Source organism: Amblyomma mixtum, chromosome 3 (genome assembly GCF_055824585.1).
Source record: "Amblyomma mixtum isolate Tamu chromosome 3, ASM5582458v1, whole genome shotgun sequence".
NCBI lineage: Eukaryota > Metazoa > Arthropoda > Arachnida > Ixodida > Ixodidae > Amblyomma > Amblyomma mixtum.
The window spans coordinates 206,673,274-206,701,006 of record NC_143014.1 but is presented as its reverse complement, the minus strand read 5'-3'; the positions used below and the strand labels follow the sequence as shown (position 1 = coordinate 206,701,006).

General features: G+C 44.0%; 1 protein-coding gene across 1 annotated transcript; it reads left to right on the top strand.

Annotated features, from left to right (window-relative positions):
• Nucleotides 1-4: 4 nt before the first annotated feature.
• Nucleotides 5-27,169, top strand: LOC149353425 (uncharacterized). Its single transcript, XM_089582551.1, has 7 exons — nucleotides 5-849; nucleotides 6,506-6,642; nucleotides 8,326-8,487; nucleotides 11,706-11,741; nucleotides 13,035-13,130; nucleotides 16,051-16,150; nucleotides 21,028-27,169. The coding sequence occupies exons 1-7, from the start codon at nucleotides 417-419 to the stop codon at nucleotides 21,612-21,614; spliced, it is 1,551 nt and encodes a 516-aa protein (XP_089438677.1). The 5' UTR covers nucleotides 5-416; the 3' UTR covers nucleotides 21,615-27,169.
• Nucleotides 27,170-27,733: the final 564 nt, after the last annotated feature.

Genomic DNA, 27,733 nt, shown 5'->3' with positions numbered 1-27,733 from the left:
CGAAACCTTTCACGTGTTTGTGTGTGTGTGTGTGCGCCTGTGTGTGTGCTTGGGTCGTGTGGGTCTCCTCTTCTTTTTCTCCCATTCTTCAGCCTGAAATTAAGTGTGTCGAGTCCCGTTGATTTTAGTTTTGAAGTTTAGTTTATGTAATTGCTAGGAAAATTTTCGATAGTCGTGACGTTGATTTCTAGCCACTATTACAAGCACGTGCTTTACGTCAGACGCGTCTTGAACGTGTCAGGTGTCAGTGCGGTTTCAGTATCGACGGTCATTGGCTTTGGTAGCCGATTGTTCTATCCAGTCGAACGTGCTCAAGACACCGTTCGCCTGCTGGTGACGGTTGATTGAAAAGCGTGTTCCTTCGAAGGAAACGAAGCTGTTTTTGGTTATGCGCAGCGCTGTCTCCTGTCGCTAAGATGTGGGGCATTTGCGACAGAAGCTCGGATCAGGAAGCGAACAGCGATGGATATGGCAGCGAGGTCGAGACGTTTCTGTACTCCAGTATCTACCACACTGCAAAGGAAGAAGCACCAGTGCCTGAGGCGTCACCGACTGCCATCAACAATGACGCGGATGCGCCATTGCCAAAGGTCAAGTCGAGAAAGCGTCGTGCCGGTGCTTCTACGGCGAGCGCGGAAGAGTTCAGATGTGTCCCGAAGAAGGCGAAGAGAAGTAAAATGCGTCCATTAGCACCCCTCGCCGCAGAGCCGCAACCCAGCGCATCGCCTTCGGCCGACTGCATTTTGCTGAGCAGTGATGATGACGACGAAGTGATGATCTTCAGCGAAGACAGCCAGGAGAGCATTGCTCTGAACGTGGCGGAAACGTCGCAAGACAAGGAAAACAAATGTGAGAACGAAATCTTGGTATTCTTAAGCAGTGTGTATCTGCTGGAAGTAGTCACTGATCTGTAAGTCTGTAGAAATGGGAAGTTGGCTTCAGAGCCAGCTTCGTGCTGAGGTGTAATGCACAGCGCAAAGGGGACAAAACAAAACCGGTAACAGCATGGGTTGTTACCTCTTTTGACCTTTTCCCCATTGTGCTGTTTATCACAGTCATGTAATAACAGTTAGCCTGCACTTTGTCTTATGCTAGTGTTTTAATGTTACTGGGCACTTGATGCTTGGGGCACAATATCAAGCTTTTGCATGAATACAGTTTTTGTCAAAGACGTTACCTGAAGCCTGCAACAAAAGCTTTTCACTGTGCTGAACAGTGAAGTTGCATGGTGTCCACTGGTTTGTGGTATTCATCCCTCAGAGACATCCTTTCAGGACCAAAGCAAATAATGCGTAATGAGGCTTGGTTACACCTGCATAATGTTGAAAGGATTATAACTAAGTTTTACTCCTCTGTTCTTCCCTATCCTTGGTATTTCGTTCAAAAAGGGATGCGCGGAGGAACCGGAGTATTATACATGCTTGTTTAATCTGGCAATGTTTTCTTTTTCTATCCAAAGACTGCATCAGTGCCAGCAGGTGGATAAGTCGACAAGCAAGAGAAAGGGGGGATGAAGATAGCGGCGTTATGTGTCGAAGCAGTCCGTCAGTGCCTCTGCACATACCCACCGCAGTGGCTCAGTGACTGTGCCACACTGGTGCTAGGCACAAGGTCTAGATTCGATTCGCAGCCGCAGCAGCAGCATTTTGATGGACTCATGATGCGACAGCACCCGTGGATTGAGATTTCGGGACATGTGAAAAATCAGCTGTTGAAAAATTTGAGTACTCCACTAGGGCATTTCACAGTTCCTCTCTTGGCTTTGGCACATATTCGGTAATGAACCACTACCACTGCACGTGTGCACTTGTGCTGCAGGTGGCATAAGTGTGCATGGCAGCTGCGAGAGCCAACACGCGCACTCAAGGGCACGCATCCAATCTCTTCCTGTAAGCTTAGTGGCTGAACTGAAAAGTTCCTAGGTTGTGCGTCTTGAATGCCCCCTACATTAGATTGAAATGAAAATTGGCATGCACTAAGGTCGCCTCACACAGAGCTATTTTCCTGCGAAAACTGATGAACGATGACCTGGTGAACTCTCAAGATTAGGTTGCACGCCGCATAACTACCCCTGGAAAGCAGAAGATTGGATAGCGATTGCTGTAGCCCTGTTAGTAGAGCACCGGTTGCAAAATTCGAAGGTCGTGGGTTTGGATCCTGTTGGTGGCATGTGGTTGTTTTTTCATCTGCTTTCTAACCAGTTATCTTTAAGCGATAAAATAATTACACTATTAATCTCCCATTGATCATCACCACAATTTAAAGAAAGAATAGAAACGTTTCCCTATGCTCCTTGGCTTCGGTGGCTGTAGGCTTCCTTCGTATGTATGTCATAACAAGCCCCTCATTTCCCTTCCCTTGCCTTTGAAAACGAGTGACACTTAAAGAATTAAATGGTTGCTATTTTTGCATTGCTGTCGTATCTGCTTCATATTTTAGGTCCCAGTTCAGTAATTTTGCTGATAAAAACATCCTGCTTGCTTGGGCTGCAGGTTCTTTGAGTTCTTTGATTCTTTGAGTCATGCTGTCAACATTCTGTTTTGTGGTTTCTCTTCAGGAAAAAGAAAATAAGAGCTTATGCTTATAATGTTTCTGCATTGTAAAAAGTTCACAATCATTATTATTTATTTTTTGCTGATTCTTGCTAGTAGTCCTAAAGCAGAGTCTTTATGGTGATCTGACGGGCTTTATGCAAATGGAAAGAAGCACGTTAGGAGTCAGCGTGCAGTTTTATAACAGCATTGCTTTGTGAAAATCACCAAACAATGCTGCAGTCATGATGCTATACAACTGCAGTTATCGGCAGAAGGCACTGCTAACCCATACAGAAAGCACCATGATTGCAAAAGTGTTTAAGTAGTACGCTGGAAAGCAAGGCAAATGATACTCTCTGCTCAAGTGCAATCACATAGATATACTGGCTGTACAGATGTGAGCATCAGAGCTCAAGAATGGCAGCTGATGTCGACTTTTGCTCCTTTTTTACTTTTTATGCTTTTTGACAAACGTTGGCTGCTTGGTACTTGGGCATTCAATGCAAAATGAAGTACTGTAATGTCACGACAGTCTTTATTTACTCTGAGCGCTATTTCACTAGAATGTGTGTTGGTTATCACTGCATGACACCCACACAAAGCGCAGCTGTCATGCTGCAAACGTAAATGAGCTGTAGTGCTCTGAAATGACCCCCTTGATGAGAAACCTGTCTGTAGTTTATTCTTGTGTGATTTTGTTTTAGTTGCAAAAAAAAAAAAGTCACCTTGTGTTTTTTTGTGGTGGTACAAGTGTATTTTAGGTAGATGTCAACTTTTTAAAAAGTGCAGCTTATTTGTGCTTGGAAGATGACATTGAAGAAAGTCATTGATATGATGCAAGGGCAAATTAACCCTTTAAGGTGCTTTGTACATGACTGTGTACATTGCAAACTCACAGAAATTCCAAACTGTCAGCTTTTTCTCAGAGTGTGCTCTACCTAGCACTAATCTTTTTTTGTTTCAGGCAAATTTAGCATCCTTCATATTGCATATAGGACTTTTTTTTATGCTGAGTAGTAAACGCAGCAAATAATATTTCTCAAAACAGCGTGGTAGCATATCCTCCACCATTGTCTTGCAGACAGGTGCTGGCACCAGTGCACCATTTTTTTCCTCTCTGGATTTCTAGCATCATGTGGAAACTCGGAAAAAGAAAATGGTTTTGCAATCCATAGGGGGCTAATTCCACCAATATTGGTATTATATTATTAGTTTCCAAATGTTTTCACACTTCGTAAGAAATTCCATACATCCATGTAAAACATTAATAACCATTGGCGTGTTTCATTGTAAATCTAATTTGTGTTCTTGGTCCCAGGATATACTGTTTATGTAGAAAAATATTTCTTTTGAATTGAAATGGTAAATGGCATTTGAAAGGGGTAAAAATTCTTGGTGGATGTGATGTAGTGGTGTAATAATGTGCTATATTGGGTCAGGTGTATGGTAGTGCATTTAGTAAAAAAATGAGGAGATGCAGCAGTCAAGGTCCCTCGGCTGTTGTGTGTGAAATTTTATTTTTGTACTGAATGTAATGTGTGATTACACAAGACCCACAACAGTGGTATAGTGGCTATGGCATGCAGCTGCTGATTCCAGGGATATGGGATCCTCTCCTGGCAATGGTGACTGTGTATCAATAGGGGTGAAAAAAGGCCCAAATGCTATGCTGTGTCAGTGCACAGTAAAGAATGCGAGGAGGTCGAAATAAATCCGGAGCCCTCCGCCACAGCATCTCTCAGAGCCCATGTGCAGCTTTAGCACATTAAATCCAACATAGCATGACATGACTTGATTTTGATTTCACTAGTGAAAATTTGATGTTATTCATCAGTCTCTCCAAATGTTCCACCTGGCTGGTAAAAAGTAGTGAGTAACTGAGTGAAAGACTGGCAATTTCGTATTATGTGGATGCCGCTGTATCTCCATGTCAAAACGTTGTATAGATGTGGTGCAATACTGAAGAAAGCGAAATGCACTCTCAGCTGAAGTATACTAGAAAGTCTTATATAAAGACAGATGCAAAAGAAACTGCAACGAAGCTAAAATTGCTAAACAGCCCAGTGTACAACGTAGGCCACCACGCAGCAGTTTTGTCAGAGACTGGGTAGCACCTTTTCCATTGTTTCTTTTTTCTTTCCTGCTACAGCTGTGCACCTGGCTGGGGAATGCTTGAAGCTATGAAACAAAAAACTAGTCTCCCTGTGGCAACCAAGATTTGAAGCCAATACTTTTCATGTACAAACAAGATGCTTTGCCAGTAGACAGTTCCTATGACGCCAAAGACGAAAAACAGCACTCCAGCTAGAACTGAGCGCTTAGCTACTGTTCAGCTATTTGTTTCCCCACTATCACTAGGACACCCTGTTCAATACAGAGAGATGATGATCCACAAGCAGGGTCCATGCGGGTCCCAAAAACCCTTGAATATAATAAGAAAGGTGTTTTCAAGGGCCTTGAGAGTCCTGGAATTTCTGTCAGTCTTTAAAAATTTTTGAATTTCTGTTGTACTAAAGGGTGTGTCATTTTATTTAAATAATTACTGCAGTGTTGAGTGGCAAGGAGAGAGCAGAGTGGACCAGGGAACAATGTCATGATGTCCCAGCTGAAATTAAGAAGAAATGGGCATGGGCAGGGCATGTAATACAAAGGAGAGATAACCGATGATCTCTTAAGGTAACAGAGTGGATTCCAAGAGTGGGCAAACGTAGCAGGGAGTGTCAGGTGGGTTGTTGAGATTAGGGAGTTTGCAGGGATAAGGGGGCTGCATCTTGTGGAGGAGAGGATGGAGGGGAAGCTAAAGAGAGAAACCTTTGTCATGGGGTGGATGTAAACAGGCTGCTGCTGGTGATGTTGATGAAAGAGGGCATCCACGAAGGAATGCTTGCACCTGGTAAATTTTGTTTGTGTTTTTGCGTACAAGTTTGTTATGGAATTCTCCAGGGTTAGTTTCGGAACAGGGCATCAAATCCGCACTGTAGCTACTGAATCTGCCACTGAGCAACTCAGCACTGGGAGTCAGTGCATGCAGGCGTATGCCTCTAACATGGCTTCTGTTTGGCAGCATTAATGTGTTTTTTTGATAGTTGAAAGGAGCAGGAGGCTGAAAGTGCAATGCAGGAGATCCATAAAAACATCTTGGGAAAAAGGAAGTTGGGCGCTGCTTTTGCTGAGTTGAATGCTTCAGCAGATGCTTATGCGAAGAAAGCAGGAACTACTAATCGCTTGACTTGGGTGATAAAGCCCAGCAGTCTGAGGAGGACTGCAAAAGGAAAGGCACAGGACATCAGGATCAGTGCTGAGCTTTCATAAAAGCTGGAGCTGAAAAACAACTTGTGTGTTTTCATTGGTAGAAGTTTCTGGTGCAATGAAAGTACATTTGTTATGTGTAGAAAATGTTGCTTTGGTAAGCCACTGTGCTAATTTGATTACTCCTTGACAAAATATCGATCAGGCCTTAAAATTTCTTGAAAACCCCTGAATTTTGGAGCTTGAAGCCAGCATGAACCCTGCACAAGGTTTCTATAGAAGCCTGTTTTCATTTTTCAGAATGCTGAAGCATTGTTTGAAGATTATATTAGCCTTTTGGGGGAAATTTGAAGTAGTTTTAAGTTGCACTTGCCAGTCTGCTCAGCACATGACTTTTTTCAGCGATTTTACCTTTATTGTGATTCTTTTTCATCTGTATTTATAACAGTTTGTATTTATAATAAATTTGAACTTTGAGAGCAATGCTCATTCTGTGCCTTCTCTACCACTATTGCTGTGGACATTTTCCTGTATATCTGTTCCAAATAGCTCGTTTTTCAATTCTTCTACCACAGTATGTGCTCCAATTTTTGTGGCTGCTTATTGTATACTAGGGAAAGGTTATTGTGTGTGTGCATGCGTCCTCCTTGTGCAAGTGTTTTCAAAACAAACCTGTTTAAGGCCTTGCTGGATGTGACATATGCATTGCAAACTTGCTTCAGCTGGCCTCTGGCATGTGGATGCCGAAGATCTGTACCGTGACAACCGGGGTTTCCGATACCATCACACCTTGGCCAATGTACACTGCCGCAACTGTGACCAAATGGGCCACTTATCAAAGCACTGCACTGAACCGAAGGTGGGCCTTGTCATTTGTTCATGCAGAATTCTGCAGTGCTAGCAACACATATCAAAACAGTTACTGATTGTAGAGGTTGATAGTTTAGTGGTTAATAAGCATGGAAGACTGTGTACCGCACTTGGAACAGCAAACGTCTACTGTGAAGCTCTGCCCACATTCATGACCGTCACATACAGTTCCTCCATGACAAAAAGTAATTCATTATTGAAGTTTTTCCTGTTACCTAAGCAAGAAATGTATCACAAGACTAAATTATAAGCATAGGAATTTTGATGCGTGGCTTGTTTGAAATAGCCAAAAATTTAAAAGCTGATTTTGTTCACTGTTGCAGTTGGTCAGTGGCGTAATACAGGACCCACACGGACATGGCCTATTGCTGCCAATTGTTGTTTTTTAATTTGTATCCTAGTGTAGCATAGTGGAATGAAAAGATTAACTCTCAGAGAGATCTAGCTGGTTTGCCATTTCTTTGATGTGTAAGTGGCCTCTGCAAAACTTTGTGCTGTAGCTGTACAGTTTCCCCTTAACTTGTGCTAAGGGCTTGAAAAGAAATGCTGCATGTTGTAGAAACGAAACTTGTGCATCATTGTTGGTGGCCATTCCAAGACCTGAGTGTTTCTAAATTTATGCTAATCTCAATGGTAAGTTGAAATTAATCAGCTTTTGAACTGCAGCAGATATGCAAAATGTTTGTTGAATAGCTGTAAAGCATCACAGGAAATTATGAATGTTTCAGAAATTTAGTGGTAGCTTTGTTTTGCAGACCCTTTCTTTACTCGGGGCAAAATACGCGAAACCTGGTACCCCATAGCAAGGGGCATATATGCTTTAAAAGACCCTCAGCTGGCAGCGCTCCCACTACTAGTTGTCAGTGTGGTGCACCCAAGTTCGTGAAGCCGCAGTTGCTGCAAAAGTGCACAAGCAGTTGCCTTGTGGCTCCTTTAGTTTTCCGCACTTTCATCATCGCGTGGAGTGAACATTCTCAAAACACCTATATTTGTAAAAGTTGTATCATTAGTGGGTACTTTTGATGCCGTGCAGCATTGTTATTGACACTTCTGCATGTTTAAAAGTTGATTAATGTGTTCGAGTTCCGCTCTTGCAGTGCTTACTAGTTCTTTTAAGCATATCTTTTATTGTTGCTTGCTGTTCAAGGTCAAATTTAAGTGCAGAATATTAAAGAAATGTAGTAGAAAGCATGAAGAAATCTAAAAATCAATCAAGATTAGCACTGCATATAGAACTACTTAACTACTTGTAAAACTTATCCTCTTCTCTGCATTCTGTTTCTACAATTAATAATCATTAGAGAGTACAATCCCTGGCCAGCTTATTGTTTGCTTTGATTACACATGCTGTGGCTTTGCAACTGGTGTTCTGGTTCTGGTAATAAACATTGCTAAGTTGGCTGTTGCGCTACCAAGACATACACACTGCAGTCATGATCAACTGATGCTCTGTAACTATCACCGCAGTTCAACTATTATTGTAGCATACTCTTTTCAGTGAGTGCTTTCAGTATGCTTATTTTGCATGCCATTGCTGCTTTCTAATGCTGTGCATGGAAGGCATGTACATGTTGCTTATATATGCCTGGTTGTTTCACCTTTGATTATGCCTTTTTCTTGTAAAGACTTCCACAGCAACGGTACGATGCATGAACAGTGATTTTCCTTGCAGATCACCGTGTGTCCCTTCTGCGCAGAGCTTGGTCACGATGCTAAGTGCTGCCCTCAACGCATGTGCTCACGCTGCTACATGCAAGGTCACGTGTTGTCTGAGTGCAAGCAGACATTCGTGCCTACGTGCAGCCTATGCAACACCAAGGGCCACCCTGAAGAGGTATGATCTCTGCATTATCCTTTCTTGGCAAGTTTGTTGACGTGGTTGACACAGCCAGAGCCCCTTAAGATGTGTCTTCGCTGTCACTTTAGCTACAACAGTGTGCATTTTGACATGCACTTGCATATGATATTCAGGAAGCAAGTGTGCTGCTAACAGGTGGGCATAGGCATTTGCTTGTGTTTCATCTTCTAGTTCTTAGCATCCAGACATTGTCTTTAGAAGGTGGGGGTGAGGCTATCCTGGGGCAGGGCCATGCCCTCAGCTTCACCACTGGGCAGTCATGACACATACTTTACACTTATCCTACTGAGTGGATGCTGTACACACGCCTTGAAAGTGGCAAGAGCAATTATCTTTACTAGGGTTGTGGGAATAGTACTTTTTCAAGACCAAATCAAATACTAATAGTGTAGCTTTTCTTCCAAAATTCTGTAGCTAAAACCCGAATTGAATATGAACATGAATAAGAATTGAATATTTTTATTAATATTTGTCACTTATGCGGATGTTCGTACAAAACGAATACTAGTGTGAAACAGCGAAGCACTAGCAGTGGCGCTAAAGTACGATGCCATAATTTATGGACTTATATATCAATAGATGCAACACTGGTCTCGTATAGGTGGCATGCAACATGAAATCGTATATTAATTCTAGGACCATCGTGCTGAACGTATAGAAAAATTTCCGCTTCCTACTGATGTCTATACAGTGAATAATCTAGGGCCACATAGTGTTTAGCTAATGAGGAAAAATCATTAACAACCACCAAATTAACATTATTAATGATCACCGACTTGAACGAGCAAACATATCCAGTGGATAAACGAGATTAATGCTATGTGTGCAAAGCCGGCTTCTGTCTGTTATGCCTTGTTACAGGCACACAGTTGTTTCAGCAGACGTATATTGTGCATCCTTTATTTTGTCTTTATTGACAATCACTTAACATACTGTGTAGAATCATGGGGTTAAGCTTATCGAGACAAGTAGGCCCCTGTTCCAGTTATTAAATATCCTTCCTTTAGTGAAATATAAGCAACATAGTAAAATATAATTATTCTTTCAGTGCCTCTTTGTTTTGCTCTTCTTCTTAACCCACTAGAAACCTGACGTACTGTAACTTCCATCTATCCATCTACCAGCAAATAATAATATTGTTAGACGGGGGTTTATTGAAGGCGCCGGGACCTTAGGAGCTGGGGTGACAACAGTCCATCGTCAGCCAGGTCGAGCACACAGCGCACGCAGCGATGGCAATGCCACCGCTAAACAGAATGTTTGTCTTCGTTTTTCGGGGAGAAAAGGAGGTAGAATGAACGGCTGCTGCAGTTTGCAGGAACCAAGAGTGGGAAGGGTTTATCACCAGAGATAAAGGAGTCTTAAGAGCATACTTCATGAACATTTTTTGACCAAGGTGACAGTCGTTTTTGGTTTGTGTCTGTTGTGCTGTGTTGCTTTGATTAGATTTTATTGGCTGTACTATAACATGCACACTAATGTATTTTATCTTTACCCAATGTTTCGTTTTGGTCTTACGCCAGTACTGTGCTTCTCTGTTTACACAAGAGCTGCGTCTTTGCCTGCATGTATTTTTGTTTCTGAACCCCACACTAGCCTCTGGATATGGGTTCAGACAGTGACTTGGCAGATTGTATAGCAGAAGTAGAAATAAAATTAAATGAAATAAAAATCTCAGTGTATAAGAGGGGTGAGAGCTGTGTATCAGCAGTGTCCGAGATCAGACATCAAAGCAGGGTTTGCTGAGCCTACCTGATTTTGCCACATCACCCAGTCTTGGAGGTCATGTGTAAGCATTATGACCAGCGCGACTCGAATGGACCGTGCCTAAGTGCTGAACCCTCCATCCAGCGCAGATCAGTTGTGACAGCATTCCGTGTGGTGTCCGAGTGGGCCCTGCTTTTGAAACTGTTATCAGAGAATAGTATGGCATGCCTTGTTGGATCTTCAACTGTTCTTGTGCTGTTGGTGCACTGCACCAATGCCGCAGCATGTTTCGTGTCCACATTAAGCTTCACATTTACAACTTTTTTTTCCATTCACATGTAATTTATTGTACATTAGTTTCAGTTACAACTGCTCGAAAGAATATTAACAGTGTGTTACTTTTAAGAAAAAAGGCTATTTTTTAGCATAATTTATCTGCACGTGATGAAACTTTTATTTACAAAACGTAGTTACCATCATCATCATCATCATTTATTTACCCTTAAGGGCCCCAGGGGGCATTACATAAGGGGGGGGGGGGGTCGAACAGTAATCAAGTCACAAAGAACAAAGAACAAAGTTGGAACATAAACTTAGACACATGTAGATACAGCTGTGAACACTTCAAAAGAAAAACAAGCGAGTAAGTAGGTAAACACAAGAAAAAGAAAGAAAAAAAAGAAAAAGAAAAAAGAAACTTTGAAAAGAAACCATTCAGAAACTTTGCAACTACCGTCTTCTGTACCAGTAAAACTTTTCAAATGACCTCCATCAAGACTTTCTCAAAAGCTTATCAGGGTTAACAGTGCGACCTAATCCTTGTGGAGCACAACGTTCTGGAAAAAGGTTGGTGCCACATTGTCAAACAAATTATGCATCTAAATCATAAATGTATAATGTCCCTGTGATTTTAAACAAGCTGCACTAACTCCAACCTGGATTTACTGCCCTCACACATGCTAAACTGTGCAATATTTTTGTAGCTGATATTTTCAGCATTATCTGTATTGCTTGTCATGCAATTGGGGCTAGTGTTGTCCTTTGTTCAGAAAAGGGCTCCTTGACCCCTGTCAAACTGTTCTCACAGCATTTTGTCTGGGAGACCGTCAGCATTGTAGCAGATGTTGTGAATAAAGCTTTTGATTTGATTTGAATGTAGGTTGTAAATTTGTGAGTGCTGTTGCTAATTTTGAGCACATATTTGTTTGACCTGCAATCATTGACATCAGTGTTTAACTAGCACTGTTTTGCAATGCAGCATTTTGTTTTCAGGTTGCACTTTATGAGTTGAAGCATACTTGATCAAGGGTAAACAAATATAAATGAATAGTAGTTCACAAGGCTGTTCCAGAGGAGATAGTCGTGCAAGGCTTGAGTGGCCATCTGCTTAGCTGTCTTCTTTGTGGCATGTTCATGCGTAGCAGATTTGTCTGTGGAAACTTGGTGCTAATTTGCTTGGCTGACCATTGTACTGTCACTTTCTGCAGCGCTGTCCAGACTTGTGGCGACGATACCATATGACGGTAAGTGTGTTTCACAGACATTTCAAGATTGTTGCATTGGTGATGTGTTCTTGGCATTAATTTCCTGATGTTTGCCCTGATTCTATGAAGCCTTGAAGCTAAGCTTTTTCTGCTGTGTTGTTGTATATCCTGAAGTTCTGTTTGCTTTTGAATTGTTTACATTTAAATTAATTTATCCTAAAGGGTCTTCTGTTGTAAAACATTGACTGATTTGTTGTGTTCAATGGTAACACCACTTCTATATGCTGTAGAAACTAAAAAGAAGCATACTCTCAGTGGGGTATATCTGCAAGAGAAGCTTGAGCAGATATATAAGCACTGTTACTCAGCTACCCAGCAAATGCAGGTTTTCATCATGTTGTGTGCGCTTCCCAGAGTGGCCACAAGGATGTACTCATAGAGAATTCCTTATTATTTCTTGTACAAGGGGCCACCACAGTGGCTAGGTGGCTTTGGCCTTCTTCTGCTGATCCCAGATTGTGGGATTGAATATCAGCCATAGCGGGCTGCATTTCAAGGCAAGCGAAATTCAAAAACGCCGTTGTGCCGTTCAACACCTGCACATATTAAAGAACCCCTGGTGGTCTAAATTAATCCGCAGCCCACCACTACGGCATTCCTCGTAGCCCATGTGTCACTTCAAGATATTAAACCCAACCCCATATACCGGTGCCGCTTGTAGAATACCTTGAAGCATGCACTTTTTGATCACGAGAAACGTCTTGGAATCTGCTGGGCTCTGAACGAGCAGTGTCACCCCCCCCCCCCCCCCCCCCAATTTTTTCCTGAATGCACAGTAGGAGCAGAGAAATTCAGGTTACATTATGTTAAGTTTGGCTGTTTCCCTCACTTGATTTTGCCCTCCGTTTTCCATTAACTGGTGCCTCTGGGAGGGGAGCATTGCCTTCCTTATCAAGGCTGTAAACAGGGCTGTTGCTATGACAAACTGGCTCCCACTGCTGTCCTGAGTGGCATGACATGTTAGTGCAGGTACTGATCCCCCCGCAAGTGCCAGCTGTAGTATTATGTCACAATGACATGATAAAGAAGCCGTAATAATGGAAGAATACCATGCAAGAAAAAGACCAAATGATGTGATTCATGGCAGCTCAGTTAAATCTACCTATTGCATGTGGTTGCTCATCAAGCTTGCGATGGGTGATTCAGGGCCCCCTATGGTTTCCAAGGTTTCAAAGTTTCCGTTGAACGGAGCTGCGTCATAATTACACATGTGAAACTGAGTACTGTTTAACCTCTTTCATGGGCTGGTCACTTTTGTCTTCTCTGTTCTAGACTGAGGATGGTCCCATAGTTCGAGCTCGTGTCAAGATGCGTCCACGAGAAGAACGCTACTGCTTCAACTGCGGGCGCCAGGGGCACTATGGCCATGTAAGTCAAACTCTGAAATTTACTGATTGCCAGTATTGTCATTTATTGTTTGTGGCTGTTGTCTGGGTGAATGCACTTAGCATTTCTTCTAATTTAATCACAATCAGTACAGCGCAGTGAAGACACTAAGTATACTGTCAGTAGAGATTCCATAAGATAGAAAACTGATGAAATTACTAGAATGCAACGAGTTTTTTCTTACCAAAAATAGAAGTGAAAATTAAAAGGAAACGGTATCTTTTAAGTAAAAAACGATTACATTACTCATTTCCCATTGATTAAAACTGCAAATTAATAAAAAAAATAGAAATATTCCTCCATGCTTTCCTTGGTTTCAGTGACTGTTGGCTTTCTTCATATGTATGTCATCAACTTATCTTAATTCCCTATCCTTGTGTGCTAAATAGCTTCATGAGGGACTCTGTTCTCGCAGTATTGACGCCATAGGAAGCATAAGAGGGTTCTTGCACAGCTCTATCACTCACTGTCCTATATCACGTTCTACATTGAATTTGCAGTATAACAGGACATTTCTATGTCTGCCGCTATGGTCAAGGGTGGCACTGGTGAACACACTCAACGTTTGGTTATATGCAACATCAGTTTCTTCAAAAATAGAAGATTTGACAGCCACCATCATAGCTTAGTTGGTAGAGCACCACATGCAACATGTGGAGGTCATGACTTCGTATCCCACTGGCAGCATGTGGCTGATTTTTCTTCTACTTCCTAATCATTTACCTCTCAGTAAGGAATTAAGCAAACAAGGGAAGAGGAATGAGGGGCTCGTTATAAATATGACAGAAGCCAACAGCCACAGAAACCAAGGGGCACAGGGGATTTTGTTTTTTTTTCTAAATTTATTTATTTAATTTGTGGTGTTGATCAATTTAGAATATTACTGAATATGTTATCGCTTAATGCTAATTGATTAGAAAAGCAGAAGAAAAAACAACCACATGCCGCTGGTGGGATCCGAACCCACGACCTCCAAATTACGCGTCCGGTGCTCTACCTCTGAGCTACGGCGACGGCTGTGAAATCTTCTGCTTTCGGGGGTATTTATGTTTACAAGTAAGCTACACTACGAATTTCCAGTTGATCAACAGCACAAATTAAATAGGAACCTTCTGTATATTTATTCCGCAGTTTTAGTGCCTGTTGGCTTTCTTCATGTGTGTATTGTCATGAGAACCTCAATTCCTTCTTCTTGTCAGCTAAATAACTAAATTAGTGGGCCAATTAGCCCACTGTCCTTGACATATACCCCTGCCATAGTGTCCACATAGTGCAGTATGCTTATCAGGTACAGCAGTCCATGGAAAATGGGGGAAAGAGAGAACTCCTCTGGCATCTACAGATGAACCCAATGTCGTAGGATTTAATCCTCAGCCACATTCTGTATGACCTTAATGCAAAGGCACCCTTATGTCGTGCGATGTCAGTGCAGGTTAAAGAACCGTAGGTGGTCAAAATCAATCCAGATCCCTTCACTGCAGCATAATGTCATAGCGTATGTACAGCTTTGGAACACTAAACCCCACATACTATACTGACATGCTGTGTAAGAATTCCAGCACCCCTTGTTGTACCTCCAGATAGGTGGGCATGCAACAGTCTGGCGTGTCCTTCTATTTTGTGTGTCATGTTAATGAAGGATACTGTACTAATAAGTGTGCATGCTCGATGTAAAGCGGACAGTCTTCTCCTTGGGTAGGTTACCTACTCTTACCACTGGTCCGCCTCACACACCACCTGTGACCAACCAGTGGCCACTTGGCCTGTGGGCAGGTGCATCCTAGAGTTGGGGCACTGCTCTTGATGCTACACACTTGAGCATGCTGATGCAGACAGGTAAAAGCATTTAAGGTGCGTCAAGAGCAACATGCTTATGCTGTGCCCATAAAAAGAAGCTCTGGCTTAGCCTGAAACAGTGCCCATTGTGACAGCATTTATGGTGTTGGTGGGATTTTCTGGTCGTCTAATAACCAGCTGAAGCTGAATACCACTCTGGTTCACTTGTAAAGCAAAAGCATGATTGTTTGCATGCTCATGACAGTTAATATTTAGTCTGTACTACGTTGCTTTCCTAAGGCAACATCAGGGTAAAGCAGATTCCTTTACCTTGATGTTAAGTGATTCAGCTTATAGCCTCTGAGATCTGTAGTTACAGGCATTTGACTGTGCTCTGTCATCATAGCCTGTTTAGTTCAGCAGGTATGCAAGCAATGTTGCCATCTGTGGTGCGCCTTTTCATCATTGACATGTATAACTTCCTGACACCAATGGTGTTGTATGGCATTAACCACCTACCTGTGTTCACTTTCACCTCATAGCTGGTTCTGCTTTGGCATCTCGATGCTGTTGCACCTACTGATGGGCACAGTTCAGCTTTGGACTCATTCATGTTGTCAGCATTCTTCAAGGCAGATGCACACATGCACACATGTGCTTGCTCTTGCTCTGTATGGGGTATCAGCATTAGAACTGCAGTAAGATGACGCGTGTATACAATTTTCATGGCGAGGAGGAAAACAGCTTTTGGCACGAAAATATAGCCAGGGAGGATGACCATCCTGGAGCTTTCCTCTTCCCTGTTAGGGGTGTCAGTCCCACTTGTGGTTAAATCCCTGAGGGCTGAAGCCCCCTCTGCCTTCTTTTGTGCTTTCCACGTACAATATGTGAAGTACACAGGCAAGGGTACAAAAGTCACATGGCTGGACTGGGATCTTGGTAGATTATTGCAACATGTGAAGAAACTCCAAATTCAGTAGATCGGTTACAACTTGCATGTTAATGGAATCCTTAGCTGCTTATACATAAATGCTAAGCCTACAGTTAAAAGTTATTTGTTTTGTTTGTGTTGTCATCAAAGTGCTAGCAGCAGGTTTAAAGTATTGCAACTTTGTTTTCCTGACAGCAATGCCGCCAGCAGAAACATGGACGACACCCGTCAACACCCTACATCATCTCATACAAAGACCCATTTCGTCCTGAGCAACCACCACTTGTGATTAGAGGTGAGCCATTGGGGAACATGTTTCTCATGTCACGCTTGCAACAAATATATATATATATATATATATATATATATATATATATATATATACAGGGTGTCCCAGCTAAAAGTAACCAAGCTTTTAAAAAAGACGAAGTGTCCTAGCCTCGTGAGACCAACTGAGGGTTGTTGTCAGTCGCGTGTCCTAGTCTGCGGTATTTTTTTTATTGTGCAAACGCAATTAATTAGCAGAGATTGATTAGCTAACTTTTTAATTATTGCCTTTAGGAAGAAAGTGTCAATGCAGGAATTGTAGATCCCATAGAAAAATAACCGGTTGCCGTGTTTCCAACCAAGTACCACTGATACAGCTTCTTTTATTTGCCTTAAAAGAAAGCCCGCGAAATACAAAAAGAACCACGTGATAAAGAAGCAGTTTCAGCGCTCCCAAACGACCGGTCAAGCAACGACATCTGCTAATGTTTGCAACGCTGCCCCGAACAGGGTTCGGCGTTTTGAGGTGGTGGCGAGATATTCGCCAGCAACTCTCGCATGGGCGCTAGGGCGACCGCTCTAGTGCGTGACGGTGCAAGTTCGGCGGCACGGCCACATGCCTATCACTCGAGGCGAGGTTTCGCGTGAAAAAGCGCTCCATGCGAGCAGCGCCCGCTTACTTTTCATGACGCATATCTCGCCACCACCTCAAAACGCCGAACCCTGTTCGGGGCAGCGTTGCAAACATAAGCAGATGTCGTTGCTTGACCGGTCGTTTGGGAGCGCTGAAACTGCTTCCTTATCACGTGGTTCTTTTTGTATTTCGCGGGCTTTCTTTTAAGGCAAATAAAAGAAGCTGTATCAGTGGTACTTGGTTGGAAACACCGCAACCGGTTATTTTTCTATAAGATCTACAATTCCTGCTTTGACACTTTCTTCCTAAAGGCAATAATTAAAAAGTTAGCTAATCAATCTCTGCTCATTAATTACGTTTGCACAATAAAAAAAATACCGCAGACTAGGACACGCGACTGGCAACAACCCTCAGTTGGTCTCACGGGGCTAGGACACTTCGTCTTTTTTAAAAGCTTGGTTACTTTTAGCTGGGACACCCTGTATATACACATACATACAGTTAATTCTTGTTCAGATGAAATCATTTGGAAGTGTGAATAATTTCACTGTTGGAAAACTTTCTCTGAACGAAATCAAAGTGCAACATTAAACAGTATAACTCCTCTATAGTGATGTAACTCGGACCAACAAAAATCTCTGGCCCGAAAGACGCGGGTTCGATCCGGGCCGCAGCGACTGAATTTCGATGGAGGCGAAATTCTAGAGGCCCGTGTGCTGTGCGATGTCAGCGCACGTTAAAGAACCCCAGGTGGTCGAAATTTCCGGTGCCCTTCACTACGGTGTCCCTCATAGCCTGAGTTGCTTTGGGACTTTAAACCCCAATAAACCAACCAACCAACAAAAATTTTTACTCTATCAGGGTCTTTAGTATATCAGTTGTTGGTGGAGATGGCATGGCCCTGAGGATGCTGTTTGGTAATTAATGGGCTACTTACTAAACAGAGAGTTTTGGTTCAGGAAACAAACACTTAGAAATACCTCCCATCCTGCTCTCAACGTCCCTTTATGTGGTAATTACTTATTTTCAGTTGTCACATTTTATGTCATCAGGTTTTCAATTTTGTTTATGTCTCATGGCAGTGCAACATTGGTACGAATACAAGGCGGGTTTGATCCCTTGTGAAAACCAGAGCTTTGCGCAAAAACGGCCACGGCCTTGGTGTCATTTAAGAGGCAGTAGTTAAGTTACGCGTGCGACACAGTCAAGCTCGGCAAAGCCGCTCATGCAGCGCCACCGTGCCTTCACGTCTTGCCGCTGCTGCCTCGTGCTTCGCGCTGCCCGGTGCTGCGAACGTTCGCGCTTTTCTTCCCTTCCCTACTTCGCACTGCATTTTTTCCTGTCTTTGCTTTCTCAGCGACGCGCGTCGTCTTCCCTCTACATTCATAGCCAGCTTTGCTTTTTTTTTTCGTCTCCGCCTACTTTGCCTTGAAACCCCAAGTTCTTCGAAAAGTTGGCTTCTCCTCGCGGCTCTCGAGCGTGGTGGTTAAGCCATCTCAAAGAGCACCATGTTATCGACTTCGGTACCCATTTGCCTCCGAATATTGGCCTCGCGATCCTAGACTTCGCGCGTGCTGCGATGTCATCATTCCGAGGGAAGTACGTTGCAACGGCCGGATGCTCTTTACTGTAGCCGTTTCTTTAATAAAGATGTCTTAACTATGAACGAAAAAAAAAATGTACAGTTGTCAGTGGGAGGTGAAATGGCACCACACGTTCACTTTGCTATAGCCTAGTTTGCTATAGTGGGGTTATACTGTAAACAGAATATATAAAATCTATTGTCGTAGCAAAAAATTCGGTAGGCTCACCGAAGTGGGGCTGAGCTAAAGTGTATTGTTTATTGCAACTGATATATGCAGCCATTGACTCTACATAGCGCATGCTTCTCTTTTTCCTTTCTTTTTTTTTGAGGACTGCTGGGCCCTTGATTTTTTTTTGTGCATGATGTCAGCCACATTGCGAAGCTACCTCACATGATTTTTCTTGCATTACGAGACAGAAGTGAAAGCAAAGTGTAGGTGTATATTTTACATCTTGACCTCCTAGATGCAATGTCAGTTGAGTTGCTTGGTATTGAGTATTAGAAAGTAATATGTATGAAGCCTAATGCTGCAAACTCTGTTTGGTTGAACATATGAGGTAAATCCAGTGGTTCTAGCTGCTTAGCCACAGAACTGCTTATAATTGGGTCATTAAGCACGATAGGCCTAGTGTCAGTAAGCAGTGCTTCCAGTCTGCTAGCTGCAAGCATGCACTCAAAATATTGAGGGTATAGTAGTGCGTTTTGCCGTGAATTGCAAGTTTCTCAAAAAGCTGTTTATCCACAACATGATGAGGACAAAATCTACACGGTGGTGTCAAAGAGCCAGCACGTGGCAATACAAATATGTTCAACCTTGCATAATTTATGGTATTTATGGCTGCATGTTGTGTACTTATTGTAATTAGATTACTCATGCGAATACAAAAATTTGGCTGCGTTTGAGCTGGCATTCGGATTTAATGTGCTGGTGGTGGGAACAAACAGTTGTTACCAGGATTAAATTACAGTAGGCTGCTGTTAAGACGAACTCGGTTAAGACGAATTCCCCTATAAGATGAACAATGCAAAACCATAAGGTTGCTTGCTCATAGGGCTTAATGTTAAAAAAAAAAAATCCGTTTAAGATGAACTGTTTTGCGTGCGCTTTGGTTAAGAAAAACTTTCGCAGCGACTGCGAACCACGGTGAACCCGCGCAACGGCACTTACGGGGTGTCTGCGCAGCACTGGCAAGGAAAGAAAAAGTGTGTATAAAATGCTCTGTTCAAGAAAGCGAACGCCCACAAGATGGCGTCCGCGCACCTTCGTGCGAAACTACGGGGAAGATGCCTTGCTGGAGCGTGATTTTGGGGGGAAAAGCTTTCTTGACGGTGCAGAAAAGGCACCATCGCGCCTGCGCTGCCGCAGTAGTCTTATGTTGGCATCACACGTGCATCGCTTACTGCGCGTTTCCTCCCATAGACTGAAAGGCGCATACGCGCATACTGCACCCACTTGTTGATTTGGGTCTTAAAAACTTCGGGGCCGCATTTTAAACTGACGCGGCATCACAACACACGTTATCGAGGCGTAGCAATGGCCAGGTAGCGGCGCCGCGCGGCGAGCGCATTGCCTGTGGTGGATGGAAAGGCGCATGGAGCAAGCACTCCCTCATAGATTTGGCAACAGCTGCGCTAAGGAAGGAGCGAGACGAGAGGCGCACGGCTACCCTGCTGGGCACGGAAGCTATTGGAGCAGGATGAAAAGAAAAAAAAAAACCACTTGCTGTGAGATACGGTGAGAAAAAAAAAGAGAGAGTAAAAAAGAAAACTAGACCAAATGCTATTTTCAAGTTGGATAGTGTGAGCTCATTTCATGCTCTCAGCCTTCAGCTCACTTCATGCATAGTGCAATAAATGCTCTATTTGCAATTATCCTCTCTCTCAAAGGCTATTTTATGCATTGTTTTTATGCAGCATATGTATAGACCCACCTAGCATGTTCACATATCTTTTTTAGCGGCATTTTCATTATGATGAACTTCTGATAAGACACAAATTTTCTGGTCCTTCAAGTTTGTCTTAAAGAGAGTCTACTGTAAATGGCACCAAGTTCATTTTAGCTGGTGTTTTTATTTAACTGAGCAGGAGAACTTGTAAGTTTCAGTTCATAATGCTGACCTTAGGTCACGTGACATGTTTTAATTTTCAAAAAGGGTTATCATATTTTGTTCCTTATGTTCCAACTGCTTTATAGTTGTTAAAGTTTGCAGCACTTGCACCATGCTTACTACTAGTAGGGAGTATCTGATCATTGTTGTCGGGTGGCCCCAGATGATTATTTCAAATTGGGTTGGTGCGATTTTGCAAGGTTTTTTTCAACTTTAGGTTTTGAGGTACCACATAACATGGCCTGCTGGTGCTGTATTCCTAATTATTTTCACGTATTTTCTAGTCAGAACCTTCGCAGTAGGCATCTTTGGGTTACTCTTGTTGCAGTGGCGTAGAGTTTGACTGTTTGACTTTTATTGGGAATTGAATTAGTATTTTGCTTTACTCTGTCCATGTGCTCTTTTTGCCTTCTTCATCTGTCAAGTTTTCTTACAATTCATTATTATATTCTTCATCTTACTCTGCTGTACTTCTTTCTTTATTATGCCTGTGCATTGTTCGTTCCTGCCGTGAGAGGCCATTTTAGAGCAGTACCTCGGGGGTGACTGTAAAGAGTACATTTTTCATTATCTTTCAGATGAAAAACGGAAGCAACGTGCAGATAAGAAGCGCAAGTTGAAGAATGAACAGCTTCAGAAGTGGCTGGAGATGGTACAGTCCAATGGGCAAGCCACACAGTGCAATGGGCAAGCCACACAGTCCAATGGGCAAGCCACACAGTGCAATGGGCAAGCCACACCACGTCAGAAGCAAGCACGTCACGGTAGGAAGAGGAAAGCGCCCCTGGTCCATGGGCAAACGAGTGGCATGGTTCAAAGTGGGGAGACAACACAGTCTGAGAGGCCACCTTCGAAGCTGCGTGGGCATGTAGCAGGGAATTGTGAAGGCCAGCAAGCTGCGCAAAATGACGGAGCACCGGCTGCAAAGCGGAAGAAGAAGTCACCTGCGAAAGCTGCAAAAGCAGCCGTACCCATGAGCAAGAGTGCAGTGAGGAGGCAGAGGCTGAAGGAGAAAAGAAAGAGGGAGAAACAGAAGCAGCAGCAGCAGGGGCGAAATCCTTACCAGGGAGAAGAAGGCAACTATGGCCAGTGTTCCAACTTCGATAACCCTAGTTTTTTCATGCCCAACAACTGGCGCAACAAAACGTTCTGGGGTTATTACTAGGGACTGTGCATGGAAGTATTGTGATCCCTGTTGCTTTTTTTAATTCTAGAAAGGTTAACGAGTGCATAGGTTTATGTAAGTGCAAAATTAATGCTTTTCGCAAAGCGGAAGGTAGTGTGTGATTTGGATGTAGGGGGCAATGCAGAAATTAACAAAACAAGACGCTAATGCTTTGACCTCTTTCAGTGTAGGCCACACAAAATTGTAAACAAGGTTGACCACTTGTCTCTCTTTCAAGGAATGGAATTCTTTCCGATCACAACTTGTGGTCTGCAGTCTTTCATTTAATTGCCTGTACCATAAATGCAGGAAAAATACTGTATCTGTGAGGCAAAGCCGGAACAAGTGAGCATGACTACTGGTAAAAATTTAAATCGGTTGACTATGTAGTATTGCCCCAAAGTTGGTACTTTTTTGTCACCTGAAAGAGCTACAGCACTTATTTCTATCAAATATTTTTAAGCATGCCTTGTTGTGAAGAAGCCTGCAACATCATGGTATTTGTGACCAGTTTTTTCTGGCACACATTTGCTGCAGGTGCATGTTTTGCATGCCATAAAAACTGTTGCCGTGCTGTCACATGGTACCACCATCTACACATTGTTATTGTTTTATTGGCACTTCATCACATAGCCATTTTTTTTTTTGTCTCCCAGCTCCATGCAGCACTACTAATGTAGCCATTTTTAATGCTGCATTAGCATTCTGCCTAAGCATCACGGAAGTGCATTGGCAATTTTAATGACCTAGAGGGGGTGCATTAAGCAAGTTAAAGTGCCTGTATGATGAACCAGGGTGGAATTGTGCTTGTGTGTAAATGTCGTGATTAACTTGCTTTATGTCAATAGTGACCACCTCCTAGTGTCCAAACTCTGTTCTTGAAAGTGTCAGCAAAGGAGCCAAAAGCAAGGAAGAAAGCAAGGAGTCGTAGAAAGTTGGAAGTGTGTTGTGGAGGAAGTTTTCTCCAAAATCAACACCCTTGTTGATAAAGGCTCTTCTAGAGTGAGCTGATGTGAAATGAAATGGAGATCGACACTCCCCCGCACGCAAAGCCAGTAACAGTGAGAGCAATCTTGATCCTAAAGTTAACAAATTAGAACCGCGCCTACTCGCACTCAAGACGCACTGTAACGAGAGATTTGCCAGGATAGAATAAGTCTTGGAAGAGCACGGTGTATGCATAGCTAGCATGAATGCCAAAATTGACACCCTCACAGCGCAAATCCAGGATCTAACTGTAGTCCTCACTCAGTTCACATCAATGCCTACATTGTAGCCCCCTACCACCTCCACCCTCAGTGCAGGGGCCCAAAAGATAACTCAGGCCATCACTGGGGCCTCAGGACTTGAAATTACAATGTCCAAAGACCCAGAGAACAAGATCATGGCTTGGCAGTGGAACTGTTAGAAGTTTCACCGCCAAGCGCAGGGTTTTGGAGATGAAAATACTAGATCTGGAATCAAAACCCGACGTAATCTGTCTGCAGGAGACGCGGCCTGAGTGCAAATTATCAGGCTACCAACTTTCAATGAATTCACAGAAAGCAAACCGCTCATCGTCATTATGGTACAGAGGAATACGACAGCGAACCAAATTGAATTGGAAACTGGCAACATCAAAATTGCATATACCCTAATCCAAATACTACCACGCAATAGAGGAGATAAATGCACTTACGTCCTAAACATTTACAGCCGCCTAAGGATACTGCTTCTGACACAGTCAAAATCATTAGAGCAGCAGCAAAACAGGCAGGAAAACAACCCCTAGCTATAGTAGGCGACTAGTAGGTATGAGGCATGGGGCTGTGTCAACAGGCCACATAATAAGAAGGGGGCACAAATCTGGGAAACCACCCAGTCGCCAGGCCTGACTGTTGTGCTCGATCCGGACAGACATACCCGAATCGGCAACAGTGTTTGCAGAAACAAGTCACCAGACCTCACGTTTGTTAAAGGGGTAACCAATCCGCAGTGGGAGAACACAGAGATCCGCTTGGGCAGTGACCACTGTGTTCTTGCTACCACATTTATCAGTGGCAAACACAACGCTATATACCGCAATTTCCAGATTATCAACTGGGAAGCCTTCAGATATATACGGAACAAGAAAAAAGTTAGTGAAATTACAAACATTGAAGAGTGGTCCAAGAAGCTGTGCACGGACTCATACCGCGCTACAAAGGAGGTGGAGCAACAGGAGGACAAGTCTAAGCTGGACTCCCACCTGTTACACCTCTGGGCAGCGCATAATGGTCTCCTCAAGAGATGGCTTAAGCAGAAGCACAACAGGTAATTAAAACTTAAAATTTCAAAAATTCACTGCAAAATCGAGAAATACTCGGCCCAGCTAAGCAGAGAACAATGGAATAACACGTGCGACCTCATGAATGGCAAGTTAGAAAGCAAAAACATCCGGCATTTATTCAGACACCTTACAAACCCAATTAGTACTGAATCAGCGGCACAGAAAAATCCACTCCGCATAGCCCAAGACAACCCAGGCAGCAATGACGAGTTTGCACGTACATTAACACAGAGAAAAGCGCTTCCCCCTTCGAGGACTATCTGGGAGCGGATAACCCAGGCCTAGACGAGGAAATCACAGAGCAGGAGGCCCGGCTTGTGCTAAGTACCATCAAAACCGCCTCGGCGGCGGGAGAAGATGGGATCACTAAAGACCCTCCGTAACCTGGATGATGTGTCAATCACAGCCATTACCAAATACTTCAATGAGTGCTGGAACAACGGTTCTATCCCAGACCCCTGGAAGCATGCTAAGGTCATATTGATTCCCAAAGCGGGCCAGAAACTAGGTCTTCAAAATCTTAGACCTATCTCGCTAACTTCCTGCATAGGCAAGGTCCTAGAGCACGTAGTTCTCAACAGACTAAATGTTTATGCCGAGAGGGAAAAACTCTTCTCTGGTAACCAAATTGGCTTCAGGCCGGGCCTCTTGACTCAGGACAGGCTCTTGATGTTTCAAAACAACGTCTTTCCTCAGACAATAAGGGAAAAATGACTGCATACTATCTTCAGCTTAGACCTGTGCAAGGCTTTCGATAACTTATCCCATGAATCGATTTAAGGGTCTCTCCGAGATGAACGTAGGGGCCAGGACATACCATTACATCATAAACTTCCTTAGTAACAGAACAGCCGCAATTAAATTTGGGGAGCTACAAGGATCGGTGATTCAAAAGGGTACCAACGGCACGCCTCAAGGGTCAGTCCTCTCCCCCTTCCTCCTTAATGTAGCCACGAGATCCCTCCCGAAGCTCCTGCGCAAAATCCCGCTCGTCAAACGCGCTGTGTGCCGATGATATTACTATGTGGACCAATACTGGTACCAAGCAACAGGTAGAAGAGGCACTACAGAAGGCTGCAGATACAGTCAGCTCATATGCCACTGGCATATCGGGCTAAAGTGCTCCCAAACAAAGTCCAAAGTGCTGGCAGTGGAGATCAGATCATGCGCTGATGCGATCACTGCAAAAACATTAATGCGAGGAAACTTTTAAACACCAAACTGGCAGGAAACAATATCGCCAAAGTGGATAGCCTCAAGATCCTTGGCCTCACCTTCCACAAAGACAGGGGAGGTCAAGATGCCCTCAAGGCCATTCGGCCCACAAGTAAACAAGTACTAGGACCGATCAGAAGAGTAGCTAATAAACGGGGATGAAGGAGCAAGATCTCTGCCATATCATAATGCAAGCCTTTATAATCAGCCGCATTACATACTCTCTACCCTACTGCAATCTCAAGGCAAGAGAAGTAGAATCAGTTAATGCAACCATTCGAATGGTTTGTGAAGCAGTTCTAGGGCTTCACAGATTTACACCAAAACTGAAAAACTACTCTAACTAGGCATGTACAACACACTGGAAGAGCTGATAAAGGCACATAAGGAAGCACAAATATTGAGGCTCTCTGCCTCCACTGCAGGCCGTGTGGTACTATACAGGCTAGGGATAGAGCTGGTGTACAACTCTAGCTGCAAGAAGATGCTGCCGATCGCAATCGGACAGCACATCAAAATCCTACCCCTCCCCAAAAACATGACAGTGGAAAGGCATGCAGCCAGGAGAGCGAGCCGTTCTCAAAGAATCGAAGACCATTACAGTAGCTACTTAGCTGCAGTCTATGCGGATGTGGCCAGAGTAAAGGAAGACAAATACTTCACCACCAAGGTGCGAGCGACAGAAGACCAGCCCAGGTTCTTTGCCGTAGCGACAATAACTTCAGCAACAGAGGCCGAAGAAGTAGCCATTGCCTTAGCTCTCAGTGATGACAGCGTATGCACAATAATTAGTGACTGTGATCCAAAATTACATGAAAGGCCCGATTTGCTCTGCAGCCGCAGGACTAATCAAACACAGCCAAAGAATAAGCCACATAGAAATTATTTGGGTCTCTGCACACGAGGGAAATGCGGGAAACAAGAAGGTGAACCAATATGCTTGAGCTCTTTCTTGGGACAGTCTGACCCCTATTCTTCTAAAATTACCACACAACCCATCGATCCCAACTGCATACATTGCGGTTACATGGCAACAGACGAACACATCCTATGGGACTGTAAGGAAAATCCACCTCCAAAAGACCTTCCACTGGCTCCCTCCCGGGAGGCCTGGCTTAGGCTCCTGAGGGAGCCAGACAAGCACACACAAGCCAAGGTTGCGGACTGGGTAGGAAAGGTCGCCTTCGGTTAGGGGGCCATTAATCCCACCCCACTGATCTTTTAGATCAATAAAGTTTGTCTAATCCAATCCGTGCCGATCATTTGCAATATATTTTAAAAAATTCGCGCTTCCACGTCTCGGGGCGACTGTCGGCGCCGGGCTTTTGCCCGAATCCGTGCGCAACGAGTCGTGCTGCGCTGCGTCAGCAGTGGAGGGCTGTCACTGGTTCGCCGTGCAAACTCTCTGACGTCATGCAGCTACCATGGCCGCGGCCGGAAGCTCCGCCCCCCGCGGAACTCCAGCTCGTTGGCAGCCGGCGTAGGGGCCGGGGAACGCAGACATTTCAGTGAGCAAAAGTGTCGAGAGAGAGAGAAAGGTGCGAAAACGTGAAATTCAAATATAAGCTACAGATACGAATTCAGCACTAAAGAGGAAACCAACACCTTTAATAGCATCACAGACAATCAGAAAAAGAGCAAAATGATCCATCCTCCTCCGGATAGATCGCTTAGCTCAGCTGAGGCCTATGACTGGAGAAGACTCCAAGCTAGAAACTTTGCATCACCGCTCTGGAGGAGCTGGACAGGTGACACGAGGGAGGATGCGGAGGTGTGCGAGTTCTGCGGGCATACCGCTACACTCGGAGATGCCCCAGGATATGGCAGAATTAATAATGCTGAGGAATGGGAGACCATACTGAGAAGTGCCGACCTTAGCATACAACGATACGCTACCCGCCTGGCAGCAGAAGCTGCGCGACTATATTGTTGGTAGTCTTCCAGCTGCGACGCTGCCCCTCCCTGGATGCCTGCGTGCGGACCCGGAGGGGCACGGGTCTTCTTCTGGCGGAAATAAAGTTTTTTCACCTCACCTCAGTGAGCAAAAGTGTCGAGAGAGAGAGAAATGCGCGAAAACACGAAATTCAAATATAAGCTACAGATAACTCGGCTTCTACAAAACGCATTAAAAAAAAAAAAACTGCTGGAGGATATTTGTGAAGCGGCGTCTTAGGCATGCCGCAACATTACTGAGCACTGACGTCACTCAGCACCCGGGTCTCTGGAATTTGAAAATGATAACCACTTTTCAGGAAATGGCGCAGTAACTGTCGCATATAGCGTTGGACACCCGAACCGTGCCGTAAGGGAAGGGATAAAGGAGGGAGTGAAAGAAGAAAAAAGGTGCCGAGTGAAGGTCTCCGGAATAATTCCGACCACCTGGGGATCTTTGCACTTCGCCTCCATCGAAACGCGGCCGCCGCAGTCGTGTTCAAACCCAGGTACTCCGTAGACGAGCGTCTTAAACACTGAGCCACCGCTGCGGCCGGGAGCGAACCCGGTGGTGAAAACTTTATTTGGAACAGGGGAGTTTGGGACACGTAGGTCCTTGGGCCCCCGCACGGCCCCACTGCACTCAAACGTTCATGTCCCGGAG